The 27,780-nt window shown below is 41.9% G+C and overlaps 1 protein-coding gene across 8 annotated transcripts in view; it reads left to right on the forward strand.

The window, feature by feature from the left end:
* Window positions 1-27,780, forward strand: part of MYO18A (myosin XVIIIA) — a 383,975-nt gene that overhangs the window by 298,261 nt on the left and 57,934 nt on the right. For all 8 annotated transcript variants that reach the window (XM_077294308.1, XM_077294307.1, XM_077294310.1 and 5 more), the window contains 5 exons: window positions 6,697-6,808; window positions 15,452-15,579; window positions 18,820-18,974; window positions 20,779-20,902; window positions 23,185-23,385. In XM_077294308.1, coding sequence (XP_077150423.1) covers window positions 6,697-6,808; window positions 15,452-15,579; window positions 18,820-18,974; window positions 20,779-20,902; window positions 23,185-23,385 — 720 coding nt within the window. The remainder of the gene's footprint in view (window positions 1-6,696; window positions 6,809-15,451; window positions 15,580-18,819; window positions 18,975-20,778; window positions 20,903-23,184; window positions 23,386-27,780) is intronic.

The following is a 27,780-nucleotide window of genomic DNA, read 5'->3' on the forward strand; positions in this document are numbered from 1 at the left end:
AAGGCGATATCAGAGGTGACGGCCTACCTTCATACTCGGAATACCGTTATCGTCCCTTATTTGGACGACTTCCTTATAGTTTGAAGATCTGAAGACCAGTGTGCAGGACAGCTAAAGGAGTTAGCAATTGTCCTGGAGGAGCTCGGCTGGATTGTGAACACCCTCAAGTCAAGACTAAAACCAGAAAAGATACAGTCCTTCCTAGGCCTGGTTTTGAACTCCGAGCTCCAAATCTGTCTGTTACCAGAGGATAAAATAAACAAAATGATGAACCTGGCCCTGTCAGCAATAGATCATCCAAGGATGACCCTAAGGAAAGCAATGTCCCTGCTAGGATCCCTGACATCTTGCATCCCAGCAGTAAGATGTGTCCAATTCCACATGATGCAGTTTCAGTGGGATATTCTGTCTGCACAGAGGTCATTCAAAGGACATTTAGAAGGAAAGGTAGATCTTTCTTTAACAGTCAGAAATTCCCTCTCTTGTTGGGCAGACAGGGAAAACTTGTCATCAGGGGCCCGTTCAAGACATAATTACAACAGATGCGACCAACACTGGTTGGGAAGCACACCTGAGGAATCACCGTTCACGGGACCTGGTCTTCTCTAGAGAGAAGCCAGGGATCGAACCTGAAATAGCTTTGGGCTGTTGAAAAGTCCGCAAGAGACTTTCTTGCCTTCCTCTTGGGTCGCCATGTCCGGCCATGTGCTCTTTTGTGTCTTCAAGTTTCTTGTTGGTGTGTGAACATGTTCCTACAAACTTGTTTACTGTGCAAGTAGCCCATGTGTTTCTGTTTCCATAATTGTTCTCTAGTGTCTACAAGACTAGGGAGTTATCCAGCACTGCTTGTGGGCTATCTGCACAAAAGTTGTTCCATTCAGCGTATCCACATGGACATTTCCTCTCTGAACCCTGCTCATACAGCTAATATACAGATGATCAGGTTTTTAAATACATTAGATAGGGATTGCATACATCAGTTAGGACTGCTCTATATGGGTATACCTTGACGTTTGGTGGAGCAGCTTAGTATACATTTTTTGCAAAATACGTATCAACCAAATACCCTGTTTTTTATATCTTTTTACTAGCACTTGCTGATTACTGTGATTTTTCTTCAACGAAGTGTTTTTGGTTTTACGGTGCTCTTTTGTGTCTTCACATATCAGACAACCGAGCAACTGTGGCTTATATCAACCACCAAGGGGGGAACAAGGTCCTATACCCTAATGATGGCAGCAAGCAATCTACTCCAGCTAGCTGGACACCTGTTGTCTCTTACAGCACTTAATTTAAGTGGAGTAGAGAATACAAAGGCAGACTTCCTGAGCTGCGAAAGACTGAAACAGGGAGAATGGTCTTTAAATTCCCAAATCTTTCAGCAGTTAGATCTATCTCTGGCCGCCCCCATGCGTGAATTATTTGCCAATTTACAGAACAGGAAAGTGAGGAACTTCTGTTCTCTAGACCCAAGGGAAAAAATGTTTACGGTAGATGCTGTTTAGATCCTCTGGAACTTCAGGATTGCCTATGCCTTCCCTCCAATAGCGATGATTCCAACAGTTGTGAGGAAGATCAGGCAAGGGTGATTATCATTGCTCCATTCTGGCCGAAGAGACCATGGTTTTCTCTCTTAAGGTTAATGTTGGTGTCAGATCCGTGGATCCTGCCGAAGATCCTGGACCTTCTCACACAGGGGCCTGTATGCCACTCTCAAGTGAAGGGCTTCCATCTAGTAGCATGGAATTTGAGAGGGCAAAAACTGAGTCAGAGAGCTTTCTCACCAGGGTTTGCCTCCACCCTGTTGAAAAGTAGAAAACCAATAACATCAAGAATTTACTGCAGGACATGTAAGAAATTTCTGGAATTTTCAGGGCAGCCTCTAGGGGAATAAGGCTCCAGTAGGATCCTTTCTAGAGTTCCTGCATTCAGGACTTGAGCTTCATTTAGCAACTAATACCCTCAAGGTACAGGTCTTGGCCTTATATAACTGTAATCTGGCATCAAATTTATGGGTGACATGATTTATAAAATCCTGTGGTAGGTCCAGACCAGTTATAATCCCAAAAATTCCACTGTGGGATCTAAATCTGGTACTAGAGGCACTAACTAAAGACCCATTCGAGCTCCTACAGGATTTAGCTGCCAGATTCCTTACGCTTAAGACCATTATTTTAGTGGCTCTAACATCGGCCTGCAGGGTGAGCGATATACAGGCCCTGCCGGTATGCCCTCCCTATACGCAGATATATGAAGATAGGCTTGTACAAATACCTGACCCAGCTTACCTTCCCATAGTGGCTCTTAATTTCTTGGCTCCTATGGAACTTATTTTGCCCCCCCCTTTTATGATAACCCTAGGAATCCAGGAGAGGAAAGATTCCATAAGTTAGATGTGAGGAGGTCGCTGTTAGAATATATGACCATGACCAGTCAGTGGAGGAAGGACCAGTCCCTGTTTGTAGCCTTTCAAGGTAGCAGAAAGGGTATGGGGTATCCAAGGGTATCATTGCCAGATGGATCAGAGAGGCCATTAGTTTGTCTTACTCTGCCAGTGGTGCTCCAGTTCACGAAGGCATCAAGGCTCACTCCACTAGAGCCGTGGCAAACTCCTGGGAAGAAAGAGTGGAGGTATCAGTTGATAAGATTTGTAAGGCCGCTACCTGGTCCTCACCATCTACCTTCTTTAAGCATTACAGACTGAATCTGTCCTCCCCTGCTGACCTGACCTTTGGTAGCAGAGTGCTGCAAGCCCTGGTCCCTCCCTAAGGCGTTTCAATTCTTCAAAAATCTCTCCAAGGTTACTTGCCAGTATCCGTTTTTTTTACCTGAACCAATGTCAGCACCTTATATCACCCCATCCACTACTCACCTTATGGGTGTACACTATAGTATGGCCAGAAGTGTTGGTGTCCCTGAAATTGTTCCAGAAAATGAAGTATTTCTCCTAGAAAGTTATTGCAATTGCACATGTTTATGTACCAAAGCATCTCTTCTTTGGGATACACTGTGTGTGTGTGTTTGTGTGTGTGTGTGTGTGTATAGTGTGTGTATACTGTATATATAGATAAAATATAGAATGGATTAGGGTATAGTGTATCCTAAAGGAGAAAATGATCTTGCCATGCTTGCAGGACCATTACATTAATGTCTGCCATTTGTTTCACTAATGGTGACATAATTACATTTCTATAATGATCTATTTACCATTTAGATTAAAGAGCCTGATGGTGTACAAGATAAAACTTGTCTTGCAAAGAAAGTTAACAGCTTTTATTAATGCAAGACAAACTTTTAAAATTATTTTCCTTGAGTCGACAGCGAGGTTTCTCCGATGTCCATTACATACATGATACTGTTATGTTATTACCCATAAGGATATGATTACATGGGGGAAATATCACTTAAATTTCAGTATCTTTTGTTTCCAATAATAAATCTGTATTGCCGGGGTTTAAAAAAAAAAAAAAAGTATGTTCACACATCATATTTTTGCTATATTTTTGTTGCGAAAAATACGACATTATACTATCCCAGCAGTGAATTAAGTTTCTGAAATCTCATGCATATGTTACTGTATTTTCTCCTTGCAGATTTGAGGCAATTTCCTATCTGCAGCAAGTTAATTTTTGCAGTGTTTTTTTCTGCATTTTTCACCCATTTTAATGGGAAGAAGCACGCATATTTTACACAGCGTGTTTCCTGCCAACACATCAGTATTTCCAGTCGATTTTTCTGCTGCAAATCCTGAAGGTGTAAACATACATTAACAGTTTCCATAATGGTTCCCTCCACACCTGGGACATTTTCTGGTGGTTTTTTTTTTTCCATTTTTGTTTTTTCCTGTGCTGGAAAACAGGAAAAAAAAAATTCCAAGTGCGGTGAAATTTCAAAAAAAAAGTGCAATTCCACATTCACTTTTGTTTTCTTTTATTTGCTATGTTCACTATATGGTAAAAATAACCTGGCAATATGATTACCCAGGTCAGTACGAGTACGCAGATACCAAAGCGGTTCAGGATTTTTTTTATGTAAGTGGCGAATAAACAATTCAGAAATTTGTATGAAAAAAATTTCCTGCGTTTGTTATGATTTTCCGAGACCCGTAGCTTTTCTGTTTTTTGGAATCTGGTGGCTGAGTGATTTCAAATGTGTATTTTTGTTTTTTTTTTATTAATTCTTTTATTTTCAATGGGTCAAAAGGGGGATTATTTGAACTTGTGTGTGGGTTTTTTTTTTTCCATATTTTTAAAAACTTTTTTTTTCCCGTTTTTTACTTGATTTAATAGTTTCTTTAGGAGATTTGAAGATGTGATTGTCTGATCACCTGTGCTATACATAGCAGGACTTAAGCACTGCTTTGTATGGCAGAAATCACCATCTCATATGAATGCCGGCCACGGGCTGGCATTCACAGGAGAATCCTAATGACAGGCATGGAGGTCTTCTGCAGACCCTCGGCTATCGTGACAACCCATTGGCTCCCTGTGATCATGTGACAGGGGCGCTGATGGGCGGCCGAATGATACACTTCCAGCCAGCGCATGTTTAATTTCGCTGTCAGAGTTTGACAGCAGGATTTAACTGGTTAACAGCCGCAGGTGGAGCCTGATCCACCTACGCCTTTTAAAGGACCATGGCAGCTGATTAAATCAGTTTTCGTGTGGGGAAACATGCGGGTTCAGCGTTGGAGCTCACATCAAAGTCAGTGACATGACTTATGAAGTAAGTATACGTCATATGTCGTGTAGGAGTTAAGAAAATCAAAAACATTGTTCTTTTCATACTGACTATTAATGGGACTCTGCCAGCACAGAACAACTGTTCAAACCAAGTACAGGCACTTTGTACACCCTTGCCATGGCCAAACATTTAAGTGCACCTTCCCACCTGCTTGTTTTCCCTCTATCTCTGTGCTTCTGTGGCTCTATGAAGCCAGAGCTGTTGATCAAAGAAGAAGGGCGTGAGATGGAGAAATTGCACATAAAAGATTGTCCCCACCATGAAGCACCAAGCGCCTGTACTTGGTTTGAACTGTGATTCTGTGATGACAGTCCTCTTAAGTCTGATAGGTGACTTCAACGATTATGAATGGTGGAGCCTGTGCTGGTGTTGTCTACTGCCTATAGAGGTGTTACTTTTCATTGTAGTCTTTTCTGTGATGATAGAGACTGCGGAAAATGTGTTGGTTTTTTTTGTAGAGCTGGAAGTATGAGTCCACTGTAAAGCCTAGTGGCTAATGTGAAAATAGCATAAATTATGATTTTTATTTTTATTTAGGTTGTGTTATGGAATTTAGAAAAATACATGAGCACTGTGTGAATACGTGTTTTCCTCCCTAACTGCTTTCTTGTGACGTCTCTCGCTGGACGACTTATGCATTCTTGTCGTGAGTGAAATCAGAACAAAGGAGGCAGGAAGGAGAACCCATGCGGTCGAACAAACTCCTTCAGATTTGTCTATGGGAAGCGAGATCTGTCAATCAGAAGCATGGAGGACGTCCCCAGTACGCAAATAAGGAGGCGTGACAATGCACCAAACTCTTAGAAATGCCAACGGTGCACTTAATACTCCTTATTTGCATATGAATTTCAAGTAATTTTCTCAGGCACTATACAGTACCAGGTACAGTACTAGTAGGGTGCCTATAGGGACCAAGTCCCCTACAACGCTGTATAGACCATTGCCTGTTTAACATACGTTTTGGGCTTGACAGACTCCCTTGCATAACATCATGTATTAGTTGCAATTTCAATGTTGAAGACTCTATGTATATTCTAGGGAGAGACATATAGACGCAAATTAAGTCGAACACTTCCGAAAGTTTTTGGCTGGGTTTTCTCTCTCTAGGGCCTACCATTCTTGAGATACTCACTCACTCCCAAAAAATGAAATACAAACTGGAGTATTAATTTACAGTTAAACACTAGCCCAATCTGCCCCAAATTTGCCTCATTGGTAAATCAGGAATGTTTTACACCAGGTTTCAACTCTGGAAGATCTACCAAAAAAAATGGAATATGAAGGCTAATATTAATTTATGGCCAAATGACTGGATCAATCTGCACAAAATATGGCTTATAGATAAATTGGGCGCCTCTGAATGTTTCACACCAGTTTTCAGTTCTGTACAGACTACCATTGTCGGGATATGCACACTATAAAAAAAAAAAAAAAGCAATGGAACACAATGCAAATTTGCCAGTCGGGTAAATTCAGAACTTTGGAAGGTTTCACGCTGGATTTCATCTTTCTAGAATTGATATGTTTTCATCATATCAGTAGCAATCAACGTTTTTAACTACACATACAAGCAGTTAGTCCAAAAAGACCTGTGCGAAGCCGGACAATAATACTGGTAATATGATATGTGCTGGGGCTATACTGACAGCTCAATTGAAGCAGATGCATTAGCTGCTCTGCAGATATATACACAAATCTGCTTATTCAGACTTGTTCATCTTCCTGTGAGGTAAAATTGTCATTGACCGACAGGATGTTCTCATCTGATCCACCAATATGTCTGTAAATTCATTCATTACACCGACCTTCCTCAGAAATGTTCTTGTCAGGTGTGAATACATTGCTTATTTTTTTTATCAGGACCTGAAAAAGCTTTGAAGTTAATAGCAAATCTAATCTGTTGTATGAAGATCTGCTCAGTAATGTCATCTAATCAGTTGTCTTTGTGACTAGGCCAAATACGATGCGCTCAAGAAGCAGATGGAATCTATGGAAGTAGAAGTAATGGAGGCCCGACTGATCCGAGCAGCGGAGCTAAATGGAGAGATGGATGATGATGATTCTGGTATGTTCACCTTCAATTACACGTAACAGAGGCGTAGCTAGGGTTTTGGTTCGGGGGGGGCGAAACTGCTGAGTGGGCCCCTAACCAGGTAACCTTGATTACAACTCGGTGACACACCCTAATAGTGGAGGAGAACCTCAGCAGATGACCGCGATGTTACTGAAGATATAACTACCAACATGGATATTACCGCCATATGGTCAGTGGTAGATACCAGCCCTACAGAACATACAGTTGGGTCCATATATATTTGGACAGAGACAACATTTTTCTAATTTTGGTTATAGACATTACCACAATGAATTTTTACAAAACAATTCAGATGCAGTTGAAGTTCAGACTTTCAGCTTTCATTTGAGGGTATCCACATTAAAATTGGATGAAGGGTTTAGGAGTTTCAGCTCGTTAACATGTGCCACCCTGTTTTTAAAGGGACCAAAAGTAATTGGACAGATTAAATAATTTTAAATAAGATGTTCATTTCTAGTACTTGGTTGAAAACCCTTTGTTGGCAATGACTGCCTGAAGTCTTGAACTCATGGACATCACCAGACGCTGTGTTTCCGCCTTTTTGATGCTCTGTCAGGCCTTCACTGCGGTGGTTTTCAGTTGCTGTTTGTTTGTGGGTAGTGTTGAGCGATACCTTCCGATACTTGAAAGTATCGGTATCGGATAGTATCGGCCGATATCCGAAAAATATCAGATATCCCCGATACCAATACAAGTCAATGGGACACAAGTATCGGAAGCTATCCTGGATGGTTCCCAGGGTCTGAAGGAGAGGAAACTCTCCTTCAGGCCCTGGGATCCATATTCATGTAAAAAATAAAGAATAAAAATAAAAAATATGGATATACTCACCCCTCCGGCGGACCCTGGACCTAGCGGTGTTAACCGGCAGCCTCCGTTCCTAAGAATGAGCGAGTGAAGGACCTTCGATGACGTGGCGGCTTGTGATTGGTCGCGTGAACGCTCATGTGACCGCTCACGCGACCAATCACAAGACCGCGACGTCATCGCAGGTCCTTCACTCGCTCATTCTTAGGAACGGAGGCTGCCGGTTGCAGCGGTTACAGCCAGGGCACGTCAGAGGGTGAGTATATCCCTATTTTTTATTTTTATTCTTTATTTTACACATGAATATGCATTCCGATCCCGATACCGCAAAAATATCGGAACTCGGTATTGGAATTCCGATACCGCAAATATCGGCCGATACCCGATACTTGCGGTATCGGAATGCTCAACACTATTTGTGGACCTTTCTGTCTGAAGTTTAGTCTTTAACAAGTGAAATGCATGCTCAATTGGGTTGACTGTCAGGTCAATCAGGTGACTGACTTGGCCATTCAAGAATATTCCACTTCTTTGCTTTAATAAACTCCTGGGTTGCTTTGGCTTTATGTTTTGGGTCATTGTCCATCTGTAGTATGAAACGACGACCAATCAGGTTGGCTGCATTTGGCTGGATCTGAGCACACAGTATGGCGGCTCTGAATACCTCAGAATTCATTCGGCTGCTTCTGTCCTGTGTCACATCATCAATAAACACTAGTGACCCAGTGCCACTGGCAGCCATGCATGCCCAAGCCATCACACTGCCTCCACCGTGTTTTACAGATGATGTGGTATGCTTTGGATCATGAGCTGGACCACGCCTTTGCCATACTTTTCTCTTTCCAACATTCTGGTAGAGGTTGATCTTGGTTTCATCTGTCCAAAGAATGTTCTTCCAGAACTGTGCTGGCTTTTTTAGATGTTTTTTAGCAAAGTCCAGTCTAGCCTTTTTATTCTTGATGCTTATGAGTGGCTTGCACCGTGCAGTGAACCCTCTGTATTTACTTTCATGCAGTCTTCTCTTTATGGTAGATTTGGATATTGATACGCCGACCTCCTGGAGAGTGTTGTTCACTTGGTTGGCTGTTGTGAAGGGGTTTCTCTTCACCATGGAGATTATTCTGCGATCACCCACCACTGTTGTCTTCCGTGGGCGCCCAGGTCTTTTTGCATTGATGAGTTCACCAGTGCTTTCTTTCTTTATCAGGATGTACCAAACTGTAGATTTTGCCACTCCTAATATTGTAGCAATTTCTCGGATGGTTTTTTTTCTGTTTTCGCAGCTTAAGGATGGCTTGTTTCACCTGCATGGAGAGCTCCTTTGATGACATGTTTACTTCACAGCAAAACCTTATAAATGCAAGCACCACACCTCAAATCAACTCCAGGCCTTTTATTTGCTTAATTGAGAATGACATAACGAAGGAATTGCCCACACCTGTCCATGAAATAGCCTTGGAGTCAATTGTCCAATTACTTTTGGTCCCTTTAAAAACAGGGTGGCACATGTTAACGGGCTGAAACTCCTAAACCCTTCATCCAATTTTAATGTGGATACCCTCAAATGAAAGCTGAAAGTCTGAACTTCAACTGCATCTGAATTGTTTTGTTTAAAATTCATTGTGGTAATGTCTATAACCAAAATTAGAAAAATGTTGTCTCTGTCCAAATATATATGGACCTAACTGTATAAGAGATCACAGCACAGTTAGATAATGTCTTACCGCTGACGTTCTTTATGATGGAATCGTTAATTTTTCCCGTCTTTTCCATCTGGCCCAGACCGACACGACAACTTCTTCCAGCTACAACTCGTCTGCAGAGAATACAACAAAGACACATTTCACTTCTCATATTCCAGCCCCATCACCATCTATTCCCAACCTGCAGAAACTCCTAATCATGCTGATACCCCAATACTGAGCCGCTACTGCTGTATGTGTCCCTATTACTGCCCCTGATACCCCAATACTGAGCCGCTGCTGCCGTATGTGTCCCTATTACTGCCCCTGATACCCCAATACTGAGCCGCTGCTGCCGTATGTGACCCTATTACTGCACCTGATACCCCAATACTGAGCCGCTGTTGCTGTATGTGTCCCTATAACTCCAACTGATACCCTAATACTGAGCCGCTGCTGCCGTATGTGTCCCTATTACTGCACCTGCTGTGTGGTTCTCTGTGCCCTCTAAATTCTAAAGCACCCCTCTATAATACAGTAATGCCGGGTGCAAGTGCCCTAGAAAACAGCGCCCATACTTTGCCCCTAGAAAGTAATATTGCCCTGTGTGCCCCTTTGACAGCCACAGTAACCTGAGTTCCCTTATAACAATAAGTGCCCACTTTACATTTAATAATGCACCGAGTCTCCCCCCTGTACAGCTCCCCTATACACAGCATGATGCTCTCTTATATACAGCATAATGCCCCCTCACTGTATAGTACCACCCACACAGTATACTGACTCCTCAGTAGCCCCCAAACTGTTTGATGGCTCCAACAATGTATAATGACCCCCACACTGTAATCTCCACACTGTATGATGGCCCCCTAGATGGCCTCCATATACAGTAGCATAATGCACCAAATAGTCCACAATATAGTATAATGCACTCCCCATAGGCAGATTCTATAGCATAAAGCAGCCCCCCATATAGGCAGACCCTGTAATAAGGCAGCCCCCATAGTCAGACCCTGTAATAAGGCAGCCCCCATAGTCAGACCCTGTAATAAGGCAGCACCCCTATAGGTAGACCCTGTAATAAGGCAGCCCCCATAGTCAGACCCTGTAATACGGCAGCACTCCTATAGGCAGACCCTGTAATAAGGCGGCCCCCATAGTCAGATCCTGTAATAAGGCAGCACCCCCATAGTCAGACCCTGTAATAAGGCAGCCCCCATAGTCAGACCCTGTAATAAGGCAGCACCCCCATAGTCAGACCCTGTAATAAGGCAGCACCCCTATAGGTAGACCCTGTAATAAGGCAGCACCCCCATAGTCAGACCCTGTAATACGGCAGCACCCCCATAGTCAGACCCTGTAATAAGGCAGCACCCCCATAGTCAGATCCTGTAATAAGGCAGCACCCCTATAGGCAGACCCTGTAATAAGGCAGCACCCCCATAGTCAGACCCTGTAATAAGGCAGCCCCCATAGTCAGACCCTGTAATAAGGCAGCCTCCCTATAGGTAGACCCTGTAATAAGGCAGCACCCCCATAGTCAGACCCTGTAATAAGGCAGCACCCCCATAGTCAGACCCTGTAATAAGGCAGCCCCCATAGTCAGACCCTGTAATAAGGCAGCCTCCCTATAGGCAGACCCTGTAATAAGGCTGCACCCCTATAGGAAGACTCTGTAATAAGGCAGCACCCCCATAGTCAGACCCTGTAATAAGGCAGCCCCCATAGTCAGACCCTGTAATAAGGCAACACCCCCATAGTCAGACCCTGTAATAAGGCAGTACCCCCATAGTCAGACCCTGTAATAAGGCAGCCCCCATAAAAATAAATAAATACTCACCTCTCTTCTTCCTGGTTCCTGCGCTGCTCCCGCTGATCTCCTGACAGCGGGCGCCGGGCAGTGACGTCATTGCGCCCGCTGTCAGTGTCGGTGACGTCAGACGCCGACACTGACAGGGGGATGATGGGAGTAGGAGCGCAGCGCTCCTTCTCCCATCAATGCGATCAGCTGTATCGGCTAAATGCCGGTACAGCTGATCTTCCGATGACGGCGGGGGGTCCACTGCTGGCATCCGGCCCCCCCGCCTGCTCAGGGGTCCCATAGCAGCTGGGCGGCAGAGCAGGGAGATCGATTCTCCCTGCTCTGACGCAGAATGTAACAGTTACAGTAGCGTAGCTCTGGGTGTGCCCCCTCAGAGCATCGGGCCCGGGGCGCCCGCACCCTCTGCCCCCCCGGTAGCTACGCTACTGACACATAAGTATATTACTACAGAAAGAAAACAGTCTCTTCACTGTCACATGTACCCAAGTTATACTTCGACTGTTGCTGCGCTTGTACATTGATTTTCAGAGTAGCCTCATATAAAGGCAAATGAGAAATCGTCTTCCTTTTCAATTACTGCTATTTTTCATATTTTTTCAAATTGCATTGCCTTATAATGGTTGTAGAAAACTTGAATAAAGTAATCTCGCTCCAGGAAATATAATATATATATATATATATATATATATATATATATATATATATATATATATATATATATATATATATATATATATATATATATATACACACATACAGTCAGGGCCAAAAGTATTGACACCCCTGCAATTCTGTCAGATAATACTCAGTTTCTTCCTGAAAATGATTGCAAACACAAATTCTTTGGCATTATTATCTTCATTTAATTTGTCTTAAATTAAGAAACACAAAAAGAATTGTCCTAAAGCCAAATTGGATATAATTCCACACCAAACATAAAAAAGAGGGTGGACAAAAGTATTGGCACTGTTCGAAAAATCATGTGATGCTTCTCTAATTAGTGTAATTAACAGCACCTGTAACTTACCTGTGGCACCTAACAGGTGTTGGCAATAACTAAATCACACTTGCAGCCAGTTGACATGGATTAAAGTTGACTCAACCTCTGTCCTGTGTCCTTGTGTGTACCACATTGAGCAAGGAGAAAAGAAACAAGACCAAAGAACTGTCTGAGGACTTGAGAAACCAAATTGTGAGGAAGCATGAGCAATCTCAAGGCTACAAGTCCATCTCCAAAGACCTGAATGTTCCTGTGTCTACCTTGCGCAGTGTCATCAAGAAATTTAAAGCCCATGGCACTGTGGCTAACCTCCCTAGATGTGGACGGAAAAGAAAAATTGACAAGAGATTTCAACACAAGATTGTGCGGATGTTGGATAAAGAACCTCGACTAACATCCAAACAAGTTCAAGCTGCCCTGCAGTCCGAGGGTACAACAGTGTCAACCCTTACTATCCGTTGGCGTCTGAATGAAAAGGGACTGTATGGTAGGAGACCCAGGAAGACCCCACTTCTCACCCCGAGACATAAAAAAGCCAGGCTGGAGTTTGCCAAAACTTACCTGAAAAAGCCTAAAATGTTTTGGAAGAATGTTCTCTGGTCAGATGAGACAAAAGTAGAGATTTTTGGGCCAAGGCATCAACATTGAGTTTACAGGAGAAAAAAAAGAGGCATTCAAAGAAAATAACACGGTTCCTACAGTCAAACATGGCGGAGGTTCCCTGATGTTTTGGGGTTGCTTTGCTGCCTCTGGCACTGGACTGCTTGACCGTGTGCATGGCCTAATGAAGTCTGAAGACTACCAACAAATTTTGTAGCATAATGTAGGGCCCAGTGTGAGAAAGTTGTTTCTCCCTTAGAGGTCATGGGTCTTCCAGCAGGACAATGACCAAAAACACACTTCAAAAACACTAGAAAATGGTTTGAGAGAAAGCACTGGAGACTTCTAAGGTGGCCAGCAATGAGTCCAGACCTGAATCCCATAGAACACCTGTGGAGAGATCTAAAAATGGCAGTTTGGAGAAGGCACCCTTCAAATATCAGGGACCTGGAGCAATTTGCCAAAGAAGAATGGTCTAAAATTCCAGCAGAGCATTGTAAGAAACTCATTGATGGTTACCGGAAGCGGTTGGTCGCAGTTATTTTGGCTAAAGGTTGTGCAACAAAGTATTAGACTGAGGGTGCCAATACTTTTGTCTGGCCCATTTTTGGAGTTTTGTGTGAAATGATCAATGTTTTGCTTTTTGCTTCATTCTCTTTTGTGTTTTCTTCATTTAAGACAAATTAAATGAAGATAATAATACCAAAGAATTTGTGTTTGCAATCATTTTCAGGAAGAAACTGAGTATTATCTGACAGAATTGCAGGGGTGTCAATACTTTTGGCCATGACTGTATGTATGTATGTATATGTATATATATATATATATATATATATATATATATATATATATATATATATATATATATATATATATATATATATATATATACTCGTATATAAATAACCTCCATGAAGGGGTTTTCCCATCAATAGGTCTTGGAATAATAATAATAATTTCATAATTTCCACAATTGGATGTGTTTAAAAAAATGTTCCTGTGCTGAGATAATCTTATAAATTATTACCACAGCTCCTGGGCAGGGAGGAAGGAAAAAATACACTGACAGGACAGCAGGGGATCTCTGATGCTGCTTTCTGTGAGGTAAAACATCTTTTTAACAGCAGGCAGGGAAATGCTTTATCTCATATAAAGAATCAGCTGTCTTTCCCTTCTGCCCTGTCTGTGTATACTTGTTTTCTCATCTCATATTGATGACAGTTTTTACAGGATAAGGATATGCCATCAATGTGTAAATAATGGATAGCCCCTTTAAGTCATTAGGGTACCGTCTCACATTGGCACTTTGATCGCTACGACGGTACGATCCGTGACGTTCCAGCGATATCCATACGATATCGCTGTGTCTGACACGCAGCGGTGATCAGGGATCCTGCTGAGAATCGTACGTCGTAGCAGATCGTTTGAAACTTTATTTCGTCGCTGGATCTCCCGCTGTCATCGTTGGATCGGTGTGTGTGACACCGATCCAGCGATGCGTTCGCTTGTAACCAGGGTAAACATCGGGTTACTAAGCGCAGGGCCGCGCTTAGTAACCCGATGTTTACCCTGGTTACCATCGTAAATGTAAAAAAATCCAAACAGTACATACTTACATTCCGGTGTCCGTCAGGTCCCTGGCCGTCTGCTTCCCTGCATTGACTGTGAGCACCGGCCGTAAAGTGAAAGCAGAGCACAGCGGTGACGTCACCGCTCTGCTTTGGCCGGCGCTTACACAGGATGCAGGAGGAGTGCAGGGAAGCGGACGCAGGCACCGGAATGTGAGTATGTACTGTTTTTTTTATTTTACGTTTACGCTGGTAACCAGGGTAAACATCGGGTTACTAAGCGCGGCCCTGCGCTTAGTAACCCGATGTTTACCCTGGTTACCCGGGGACTTCGGCATCGTTGGTCGCTGGAGAGAGCGGTCTGTGTGACAGCTCTCCAGCGACCACACAACGACTTACCAACGATCACGGCCAAGTCGTATCGCTGGTCGTGATCGTTGGTAAATCGTTTTGTGTAACGGTACCCTTAGTGGGTAGGAAATCTGCAAAGACAATGAGCGCGAAAGGGACTAATCCGGATAGAATAAGGTCTAATGTGGGCAAATGTTCTCACCTGATGTGGTTGTGAAGTCACAACCACTTTAAATGCTTGAAAAGGCTACCGACCCCCGAACTGGAGAACATGAGAAGCTGGAGAAGATTACGCTTAAATCTGTTCTGCCGACGGGTCAGTGATGAGGCGGAAACAATGCGGCAATGCTTTTTGAATCATCACAATTGGTGATTAACCAACATTGGTATGTCTCAATAAACCTAAAATGATATGCATCAATGCGGATAGAAAATAAAGATATATGTACACGCACAACTTTTGGAGAAAACCATAAGTATTACTTTTAGTATTGGACAAAACCTTAAATGGTATCTGTCACCAGGTTTATGCTGTCGAAATGGAGCATAAACTAGGAACTGAGACATTGATTCCAATGATGTATCACTTACTGTGCTCCTTGCTGTGGTTTTAATAAAGTCACTGTTTTCTCTGGTGCAGTTCTCTGGTGACACTTTTCTTCCCCTTTTATGCTGCTCTGAGATGTATCTTACAATGTAAATTTGTATCTGTTCTGGTTTGTTTCTAAACCCTAAACTTCCAAGTTTAATTGACTTCATGTTCTTTGTCCTTTCTCCTTCCAGGTGGAGAGTGGCGGCTGAAATACGAGCGATCTGTACGTGAAATTGACTTCACAAAGAAGCGGATGCAGCAGGAATTTGAGGACAAGCTGGAGGTGGAGCAGCAGAGTAAGAGGCAGCAGGAGCGCAGAGTAAGTCTGGGCGTACTTTTTTTTATTTTAATATCCCACTCTTTTTGCTTACTGAAGACTGGACACTGTGTATGTCTACGGTCATAAATCGTCTGAGAGGAACTCGGAGAAGACAAATTGGAGTAGGCCTCATTCAGACTTTCATGTTGCACGTACATGATGTATCCCTTTTTTTTAATCACATGTACCTATAACCTATACCTATAATAATTATTGATGAGGTGTTATCTGAGCATGCTGATGTGCTACCAGAGTGTATTTGGCGCGCTCAAATAATATGTTCTAGTCCCCATGGCTTCATTTATTTATTGCTTTATGCATCAGTGATAAATACTGATAACACCTGTATTATTTTTACACGTATGTGTTTTATTATGGATGTCTCATTGATGCCTTACAAGCTCTGTCAGACCTACATAACAGGTTAACTGACAGACTCCCAATTAACTCATTCATCAGCCAGCAATAGACTGTACAACACAAGAGTTTATAGAAGGCACACGGTGCAAAATCTTTTAACTGAAACCAATTGTGAAAATGTATCTTAAGTTAAAAAAAAAATGTGTTGTAAATAATGTTTGTGTGTGTAATAAATATATATATATATATATATATATATATATATATATATATATATATATATATATATATATATATATATATATATATATATATATATATATATATATATACACACATACACGAAGTGGGGCAAAAAAGTATTTAGTCATTCAGCAATAGTGCAAGTTCCACCACTTAAAAAGATGAGAGGCGTCTGTAATTTACATCATAGGTAGACCTCAACTATGTGAGACAACCTGAGAAAAGAAAATCCAGAAAATCACATTGTCTGTTTTTTTTATCATTTTATTTGCATATTATGGTGGAAAATAAGTATTTGGTCAGAAACAAAATTTCATCTCAATACTTTGTAATATATCCTTTGTTGGCAATGACAGAGGTCAAACGTTTTCTGTAAGTCTTCACAAGGTTGCCACACACTGTTGTTGGTATGTTGGCCCATTCCTCCATGCAGATGTCCTCTAGAGCAGTGATGTTTTTGGCTTTTCACTTGGCAACACGGACTTTCAACTCCCTCCAAAGGTTTTCTATAGGGTTGAGATCTGGAGACTGGCTAGGCCACTCCAGGACCTTGAAAAGCTTCTTACGAAGCCACTCCTTCATTGCCCTGGCAATGTGTGCTTTGGATCATTGTCATGTTGAAAGACCCAGCCACGTTTCATCTTCAATGCCCTTGCTGATGGAAGGAGGTTTGCACTCAAAATCTCACGATACATGGCCCCATTCATTCTTTCATGTACCCGGATCAGTCGTCCTGGCCCCTTTGCAGAGAAACAGCCCCAAAGCATGATGTTTCCACCACCATGCTTTACAGTAGGTATGGTGTTTGATGGATGCAACTCAGTATTCTTTTTCCTCCAAACACGACAAGTTGTGTTTCTACCAAACAGTTCCAGTTTGGTTTCATCAGACCATAGGACATTCTCCCAAAACTCCTCTGGATCATCCAAATGCTCTCTAGCAAACTTCAGACGGGCCCGGACATGTACTGGCTTAAGCAGTGGGACACGTCTGGCACTGCAGGATCTGAGTCCATGGTGGCGTAGTGTGTTACTTATGGTAGGCCTTGTTACATTGGTCCCAGCTCTCTGCAGTTCATTCACTAGGTCCCCCCGCGTGGTTCTGGGATTTTTGCTCACCGTTCTTGTGATCATTCTGACCCCACGGGGTGGGATTTTGCGTGGAGCCCCAGATCGAGGGAGATTATCAGTGATCTTGAATGTCTTCCATTTTCTAATTATTGCTCCCACTGTTGATTTCTTCACTCCAAGCTGGTTGGCTATTGCAGATTCAGTCTTCCCAACCTGGTGCAGGGCTACAATTTTGTTTCTGGTGTCCTTTGACAGCTCTTTGGTCTTCACCATAGTGGAGTTTGGAGTCAGACTGTTTGAGGGTGTGCACAGGTGTCTTTTTATACTGATCACAAGTTTAAACAGGTGCCATTACTACAGGTAATGAGTGGAGGAAAGAGGAGACTCTTAAAGAAGAAGTTACAGGTCTGTGAGAGCCAGAAATCTTGATTGTTTGTTTCTGACCAAATACTTATTTTCCACCATAATATGCAAATAAAATGATAAAAAAACAGACAATGTGATTTTCTGGATTTTTTTTTCTCAGTCTGTCTCCCATAGTTGAGGTCTACCTATGATGTAAATTACAGACGCCTCTCATCTTTTTAAGTGGTGGAACTTGCACTATTGCTGAATGACTAAATACTTTTTTGCCCCACTGTGTGTGTGTGTGTGTGTATGTATGTATGTATGTATGTATGTATGTATGTATGTATGTATGTATGTATATATATGTATGTATGTATATATTTGTATGTATATATATGTATATATATATGTATATGTGTATATATATATGTGTATATATATATATGTATATATATATATGTGTATATATATATATATATATACAAAATAGAACAGAGTAGCACATGTGCATGAATCTAGGCAATTTTTGTTTTATTTTACTCACAGTAATAGCTGAAAAATGAAGGTTCTTAGTGCACAAATTGGCCAATTCATGTATGCCCATCAACCACGGCAAGGTGACCTCCTTCTGATGGGTCCCTGCTCTACAATATAAGCCACTTCTGGGCCGCTAGCCTACAATTTTGGATAAACCTGTCACTACCGGCTGAGCCTAAAATTTATGGGCAGGTAGAGCTTATAACGGCACCTGCAAGGCCAATGGGAGGAGTGCAAGATCACACTTCCTAATGTCAACACGTGCAAGCTGCGAAAACTGCACAATATAGACAAAAAAGAACGCCGCAGCACATATGCATGAATCGAAGCTATGTAAAAACATTCAATTTAAATTAAACTTCTCAAAAAAAGTTCACTTTTTTTTCTTATTTTAATATATATATAATATATACATATATATGTGTATGTGTGTGTATATATATATATATATATATATATATATATATATATATATATATATATATATATATATATATATATATATATAATATTTATTAGTCATTTTCTATCTTGATATTGAATGCATGGAGCGGTTTGGTGCTGTATGTGTCTCTTTGAGTAAATTGTTATACAACACTTGACTCCCGAGGGTCCAGAAATGTCTCTCCCCTCCACCAGCCGTCCACTTGTGTCCTCTGCACATAAACTTTTCTCCATTTAGCTTGCAGATCTGCAGGCAGATAATGACGAGTCGCAGAGAACGTTACAGCAACTCAAAAAGAAGTGCCAGAGGCTGACGGCCGAGCTACAAGACACCAAGCTTCATTTAGAAGGCCACCAGGGACGTAATCATGAACTTGAGAAGAAGCAGCGAAGGTCAGCCATGCTATAAGTTCTCTGAGACTCAGTACTGATTTTCAAAGAAAAAAAAATGTGTATTTGAGAAGCTGCATTTCTATTGCATAGCTACAATTTTATTAGTAATATCTATCTTTGGTGTTTGTATTATGATAGCTCCCCATCATGTAAAACCCCTCAATCCTTTATGCAGATCATCATGGCGTCTCATCGTATCGTCCTCTTTGATCGCTCCAATTTGATTAATCAGATGCCTTTATGGACGCTCATCACTGGATCTCCCGCTACTAAGACCCCAGCAATTGGTTGTGATCTATAAAAACACTTGGAAGTGTTTAGTTTCTGTACAGCGCCTCCACAGGGCAATGTAATCATTACACTGTTTCCATTTAAATCAATAGAATATCTTTGTAAATCCTTCTAATGCAAGGACTGGTCCTTAGGAGCGAGATATACTCTAAACTCCGTCCATGGTCTGGAATTAGGGATGCGCCTCTTGTAACAGAATAATTAATCCGGGGCCTGATGGTGACATATGAGATTTCGCTTCTTTTGGTTTAAATAACTTTTTTATAATGGAAAAATTATTATTTTTTAGATGATGCAAGCGATCTCGCTGGTATTTCTAATATATTGTCTTACTTCCACTGGGAACTTTTTGTTGAGTTAAGAAATATACACCGTTTCATAGTCTTAGCTTTGCTTCGCTTTGTGGTTCTTCAACATGAAGGAGGTGTGTGCACTGTTTCCACACAGTTAAAAAAGAGGGAAAACAATGAAAGGATAGACAAAAACCGGCATTATTGTATATAAAACACTTATTTGAAACTTTTTCCTGCAATGACATGGACTGTGTGTCCTGGGGTCATCAGTAGTTGTGGTCGTTGTGTCCAGGCTCCAGTAAGTCCAATCATAATACGCTCTGGATAGCGGCTTCTCCAGGAAACAGTTCCATCTTTATGGTGTTTGTGCTCATTAAACAATCTAATTTTGATGACCCTTTAAGTTAATTAGTAAATTTCGTTAGCCACATAATTAGTACGGTAATTCTTTTGCTAAATTCCTTGCATCTATAAAAATAGATTCTGGCAAAGCAAAAAAAAGTTTTCAAGTTATTTAAAGCTGCCATAGACTCGCATTACACTTGTCTCAGGTCTGTTACTTTTACAGAAAAACGTTGCAAAACATTTTTTCTAATATCTTCAGTAGTGATGAGCGAACATGGTCAGATAAGGTGTAATCTGAGCATGCTCTGAGTGTCTTTGGCGTGCTCGAATAATATCTTCGAGTCCCTGTGGCTGCATGTCTCGTGGCTGTCAAACAGCTGCGGAGGATCGAACATATTATTCCAGCACAACGAAGTCCCTCGGTTAGCACCCGACCACACTTGGATACCACCTTAACGAGCACGCTCGCTCATCACAAATTTTCAGCCATCTTTAGCTATCCTCCCTTCTGTTAGCTTATCTTTGTTCTTTTTTTAGTCTGCAATGCAGTCCTACCCAATAATGGCTGATGTAGCCATTCGGACACATTATACCACTATTTCAAGGAGCTAAAATTGTATCAATAATGGCGTCCTTGGCTCACAAGGCCATACTGGATATTTAATAATTAAAAAAGAAAAATAAGTGAGTTGGGCTGAGTTTTACTAGCAAAAAATATTAATTGCTACATTTATTGTGCAAATTTCTCACCTGGTGACTGAGAAGGTCCTATCCTAAACTTTTCCTACCATGTAATGACCGGCCTCTCCTATGTCGGTGTAGTCGTGTCTGTGTCTAGAGATGCCGCACACTTTTAACCATGATATTCCTTTCAGGTTTGACACTGAGCTGGCGCAGGCACAGGAGGAGGCGCAGAGGGAGAAGATCCTGAAAGAAAAGCTAAGTCGAGAAAAGGACATGCTCACGTCTGAGGTGTTCAGCCTTCGGCAGCAGCTGGAGGTAAGACTGCTAAACCTCCGAGGTCTGATAGGATAGTGGCTTGTTTTTACAAGCTCTTTGCAATTTTACAAAATACATATGAAAAATACTAGTTCATAGTAAAAGTTGTTGTCCAACCCTTTTCTACCACCCAATCTGATATTGGGAAAGACCCGGCTATATGTCTGGTGCGACAACTTGCCTAAACTTCCATCCGACATCCAGCAAGCAGCGCGGTCTCCTCGTGTCTATGGAGAGAGGGGCAAGACAGCCTCTTTACCCACATTGAGCATCCTAAGACGTCTTATCTGTTTAGGAGCTATTCTTATTATGCATTATTGTTATTATAAAACTTCTACAAACCAGTGCCGGAGAAAAAGGTATTTACTGCTCATCCAAAAATCATATCTTGATCAAAAATTTACCAAATTGAAGTTGAGGTTCTGAGTTTAACATTCTCGTCAGACTGTATCAAGCCCACTGCCATGTGAAGAAAGATGGGTTTTCCAGCTCCTTTCTCTTGGTGTTGATGCTGTGTGGTGGTCCTAGTTGCTGTTCCTGTTGAGCGGTGCAGTCTGGAGTCATGGGCCCATCCATCAAACAGTTGTTCTTCTCACCAAAAGAGCTGATGATCACTCATTATGGATGAAATCAGACATTTTGAATGGCTCTTATCTTATTTGTATGGGGACCTATTAGTCTTTGGTTTGCAGCTATAGCTCTAGCAGTCCTAACCAGACACTGGTGGAATTGTAACCGATGTATGACACGATTATGCACAGAATGTGGATAGATCTATACAAAATCATCTTTGCGAATGGCAACATTTGTCTAAAAGACGCACATATATTATTGGATGCAGTGAAAGCTGAAACTGTATAAGGGAATTGCACTGTGATCATTTCTAGCCTAAAATTGTTCCTTTAGAAAATCGGATAGTTTGCAACTGGAGAATTATTATTGTATTTTAGGAAGTGAAAAAAGATGGTCTATTCCGATATCTGATCAGTTTGTTGTAGCCGCCTTGCTTCATTTTTTATTCTCAGGCTGCCATAATAGTATCTGTATTCTGCAGAGCACATGGGTTATATTAAATACGATATCATATGAAGTAGGAATCTTGTTAATATTACAATCCCTTAAAGGAGTTGTCCACTACTAGGACAACTCCTTCTTGATCTAAGTGTTTGGCCCTGATAAACTAAAAAAGGTTATACTCCTCTGCCATGCCGGCACCATTCCAGTGTTATCAGCACTCACGGTCCTAGCTCTCTGGTGCTGTTGTTGTGACACGTGGTGCTTGGTGCCAAATCAGCGCTGGCGTCCCTGTCTTCGCCTTCATACTAACTGAACATGAAGAGGAAGTCAGTGCGGCCCGGACTACTTCTTCATGTTCAATTCGTCCAAAGGCCGAGACAGTGACGCCAGCCCTGATTGGTCACCGCCTGTCATGCAACCGCACAAGATCCTCAGGACCGCAAGTGCTGACACTACTCGAACGCCGCTGGCACAAGAGGTGAATATAAACTTTTTTTATTTTATCCGGGCCAAACATTTAGATCAAGAAGGGGTTATCCTAGTACCCAAGGGTTTTTGGTGCCACACACATTCGATACGGTAGATGAGCGGTGCTGAAGACCAGTCCCTGCCAGGAGGCATGCGTGACCGAGTAGGTATATTGCATTCGTCCTATTCTAATGAATAGGACAGGTTCTCATGATACCTGCTGATTGCGCACACGACTTGCTGATGTTGTAGTTTAACTTTAAAGGTCACAGTTAATATATGGCTGTGCATTATGAGCTGCAGATAGATGAATTATTATCACTATATGGTGTCTAAGGAGCCTATAATATCTAGTTAATCATATTACCGCCCGCCATTAACACGTCTCTCCCGCTGTATGATTTTCTGACTATTCATCTACTGGAATCCGTAAGCCTATGTGACTTTAAAAAGGCTCTGCTTCATGTATAAATACCCGCGCTGCATGGCATGCTTATCTCAGCGGGATAACATTTTATTCTCTCTTCCGCTAGTTTAAACTTCTTAAAAATCAATAAGCCAGTGCTTTACTGTAATTTTGCCATTTTTATACCTTCTCTGATATTTTCTACAACAGAGCATAACCCATCTTTTTCCAATCGTAATTACATCAGTCTTGCACCGTGTTTTCACTGGTCTCAGGTCATCATTCAATATGTTTTGAAGCCACTTGGTTTATAAAATGTCAGTATACGAATATCAATTTTATAAGTTTTAGCTTTCTGATACATTTCTGCGATTGTGCTTTTCTTCATCAGGAGAAAGACTCAGAGATTTTAGTCTTCACACACAAGGTGGATCAGCTGGAGGTGGAACTTCAGGATATCTCCTCTCAAGAGTCCAAGGATGAGGCTTCTCTGGCGAAGGTCAAGAAACAGCTCCGAGATTCGGAAGCCAAAGTTAAGGACCAAGAAGAAGAACTCGATGAACAAGCGGGAACCATTCAAATGTTGGAACAGGTATGTCGACAGATGCCAATAGCTAGGTCGGTAGGTAGGTAGACCATAAGAAAGACGCTATTTATTGACCCACAAATGATTAGCAAATGCCTAAAAATGGCCAATATCTAGTGACTAGCTGGGTAGAACCTTTCCATGGAAATGGTTCTTCCGCATGTGAATTCTGCCTCAGGAAATCTAAAGTTGCGTGTATAGGTCTAGGACAATGTGGCAGAGGTTTTTCTGGTATGAACCCAACATGCACACATTTCCACTTACATGAGCAGGACAGAGCAGCATTTCCTTAACTGTCAATGGATTTCTTAAAATCAGGCTCCATTTCAGAACCATACATTAGTCAACAGTGTTTTTGTATATGAATTAGAATAATAGGGTTCTTAGGCCATAGTAAGGGATTTGGGGGTTGCCATCACCTTCTCCTACCTTCTGCTAACCATAGCTGAGAGTTCCCGTACCCACGAGCTCTCATTCTGGAGGACATTGCTGCATTTGAAGGTAAGGCAAAGGTACAACATTATTGGGAATGTAGCGGATTATCCGATGAGTTGCTAAATGAAAGGGGTTTGATTTGTTAGGTAAGAGCAGTAAAGTCACATTGAGCCTCCGTCCGATTCATCAAAACCGGCAATATTTCTCGTCGGTCTTGATGAGGGGGGTTGTGGTAGAGTCACACTCCTGATTCATGAAGAGGCGCACGAGTAGCAGCTTAAAATTAGCACAAAAAAAAACGCTGCAGAAACACAACGTGTGAACCTAGCATCAAAGTTATCAGTGGTGGATAAGTTTGGAACATTTTTTGTTAGTTGGATTCATTTTTAGTGCCAAGATCGCTGTTTGGATCACACACTTTATCTGCCCACTTTCTCATTGAACACAACTCTTGCCGAGCACGTCTAGAAAGTGCATGAAAATATAATTTGTACGCAAAGCATGAAAGACAAGGTTTTTGTTTTGTTTTCTAGCCCAAATTAAACCAAACCATGTTGTCACAATATTTATGTCTGCAACATCAATGGAGATGCTGTGGGATAGACTTTAAGAAATTCAGTTCCAGCGCTGTTCTGGAGCTCATTCACATTGTAAAAGGGAGATTTTTTAAGAGTAGAAGTATGAGGTTATTGCCAGAAATTTGCTCCCTAAAATTCCCTAAAGTTTTTTAGTTCTTATATCTGTCCTGATAATGCCGTCATTGTTTTCCCCGATTATACATTTTGTCTATTGCGATCTTTTACATTGAGGCTTAAGCTTTCTTGTGTTTTGAAAGATCTGCTTTAGAAAAGCATCGACGCGTGACTAACTATGATTCGTAGGGATGTACAACCTAACTCTCGATTCTCAGGATATCCGCACAAGTTTTTCTTTTCATGACAGTAATTTTGGTTAAGACTCTCTGGACTACTGTGCGCTTGGAGTCGTAAACAGTTCCGGCTTACTGTGAGAGATGAAGGATTGAAATAAGGATTTAAATAGAGATATTGGAAAGGATTTTAATAGATCAGACACAGTGCAGAACTGTAAGCATTTGTGCAATGTCAACTCGACCCGAACAATGGAAGAGCAAAGTATATTTATCAGCCTTTATCAGGACGCTTTCATACATTTATGCTTTAAATATATACAGTAACATGCCTTTAATCAGACTTCAGTAGGACCAAAAAGGTGCTGGATTATGAGATGTAGTCCTAGATAAGTCTCTATAACTCGCTTGCAAACGCTGAGGGCGTTCAGGAGAAAAGCCAAATTTTCCTTTTAATTTCCTTAAAGTGAAACAGACAGCTGTGTTTTTAGGTGTGAGAGGGGGCGATGTCACTGTTCACTAATTAAAATATTACCCAGTTAGTTCCTTTATTGCCGTTACAGTCGTCCTTTTAGCCATATGAAAATTAGACTGCAAGTGCACTGGGTGTATTAAATGCACTTGCAGTTCATGGCCCCTCTTCAGTTCTCCCTGCACTTCTCTGTCCTCGGCTGCTTGATTGTCTGCAGAGAATGGAGGTGTTGTCTGTGATAATATCACAAGCAAGAGGCTCTGTATCCCCTGACCATAAAGCAGTCAGGAGTAATGCTGGGCGGGGAGAACTGATGAACAGCCATGGACTCTGCGAGTACACTTCCAACACCCAGTGCAGTCTAATTAACTGGTGGATGAAAGTATGGATTTCTCTGCAGTGAGGTAACTGTCCTGGATGGTATAGGTATTATTTTAATTGTTAAACAATGATCTATACATCACCCCTGAAATACCACTGATACATTTTTATATACCTTTCGTTTTTTGTTTCCCGTTACATTTTTGTGCTGGATACAATTTTATTGTTTGATTTTGTGGTTAATTGGATATATGTCCATTGCTCTTGGGGTACAGGAAGGAGCTCAGATTCCCGGCCGTTCAGTTACTGTTAGAAAAATAGTAATAAAAATATCTACAATCGGTAAGATTTCATGTCCTTGTTCATCCGCTGCTCTGCCTCCTTCCTGGCCTGCTCCTGGCCATTACCTATATATCTTCCTGTTGGTAGCTGTAAAAGTTAAAGAAGTGCCATTAGCTGTCCTGACATCAGGGAGCGATTGCAGCGTCAGCGACTGGGCCAGAGAGATGAATGGTCACCAGGAGACTTGTCTGGCCTCTCTTCCTATATATCCAGCACTTGGAGCTCTCTCTTCACTGCTTAGATTATCTTTTTTTTTGCAGAGAATGTAGCCGGAGTGCTGTGAGCAGGCATTTTGCCTGCACCTCGGTGGGGCAGTCGCTCTACGTAAATGCCCTCTCGGGTGCGGTTTGCACATCTATTCCTCTCTGTTGATGGATCTTTTCATGCTTGCAGAGTAAAGACTTCAGAAATTTCTCCGGTGTGCACTACTGCCTAAAGTTTGTGCACTGACAGCAATCATCCCACATAACGGCACTCAGAGGCCGGGCTCTTGTTTGTCGCTTTCTTGTATGGTGGCATTAGTTATACGTGATCCTATACTGTGAGACGGAATCGGAGGACAAAGAATAAGGGAAAGGAATGCAACATAAAATTGGGGATTTAAGTCTGTGATCAGCACTTCTAAAGTTAAACTATCGATTTGTCTATGCAGTCTGAGATTAGTCTCCTTCAACTGCAAACACTCCTTTTACCTCCGGAATATTCGTTGCCTGATGTCTTGCTTGTTCTCTGGATGATCTGTTCCATCAGTATTAGTGCAGGTGCTGATGACCGGTTTCGCTGAATCCAAGAAAATTAGTCCAATTATGCTAATCCCATACTGATCAGAGTTTGATCCAATTGAAACAAATAAAAATATGTCTCCACCTTCTCCATGCAGTCAGTCCGTGACAGTCAGACCGCACTCTGATGTGTCATCTCTCTGCGGTTAAGATTTTATTCTAGGACCCATAGACTTGAACGGGAGAGTGCCATTTAACTCTCGGATGCAATCGTGCATGCTGCAATTTTTTGGTCCAAGGAAAAAATTGTACTTGTGCACAGCCACATAAAATTAAATGGGGATGAGTGCTATCAAAACAACGGATAGCACTCATCTGATGTATATGGTTGTCTGCACCTGCCCTTAGAACGGCGAAAGTCCCACTCCCGTCACCCCCAGATGATTTGAGGGGTATTGAAGCTCTATGCATTGCGTAGTGTCCATGATTGATTCCATACATTGTGTAGTGTCCATGATTGGCTCCATACATTGTGTAGTGTCCATGATTGGCTCCATACATTGTGTAGTGTTCATGATTGGCTCCATACATTGTGTAGTGTCCATGATTGGCTCCATACATTGTGTAGTGTCCATGATTGGCTCCATACATTGTGTAGTGTCCATGATTGGCTCCATACATTGTGTAGTGTCCATGATTGGCTCCGTACATTGTGTAGTGTCCATGATTGGCTCCATACATTGCGTAGTGTCCATGATTGGCTCCATACATTGCGTAGTGTCCATGATTGGCTCCATGCATTGCATAGTGTCCATGATTGGCTCCATACATTGCGTAGTGTCCATGATTGGCTCCATACATTGCGTAGTGTCCATGATTGGCTTCATACATTGTGTAGTGTCCATGATTGGCTCCATACATTGCGTAGTGTCCATGATTGGCTCCATACATTGCGTAGTGTCCATGATTGGCTCCATACATTGTGTAGTGTCCATGATTGGCTCCATACATTGCGTAGTGTCCATGATTGGCTCCATACATTGCGTAGTGTCCATGATTGGCTCCATGCATTGCATAGTGTCCATGATTGGCTCCATACATTGCGTAGTGTCCATGATTGGCTCCATACATTGCGTAGTGTCCATGATTGGCTTCATACATTGTGTAGTGTCCATGATTGGCTCCATACATTGTGTAGTGTCCATGATTGGCTCCATACATTATGTAGTGTCCATGATTGG

This window comes from Ranitomeya variabilis, chromosome 3, assembly GCF_051348905.1.
Source record: "Ranitomeya variabilis isolate aRanVar5 chromosome 3, aRanVar5.hap1, whole genome shotgun sequence".
Lineage (NCBI taxonomy): Eukaryota > Metazoa > Chordata > Amphibia > Anura > Dendrobatidae > Ranitomeya > Ranitomeya variabilis.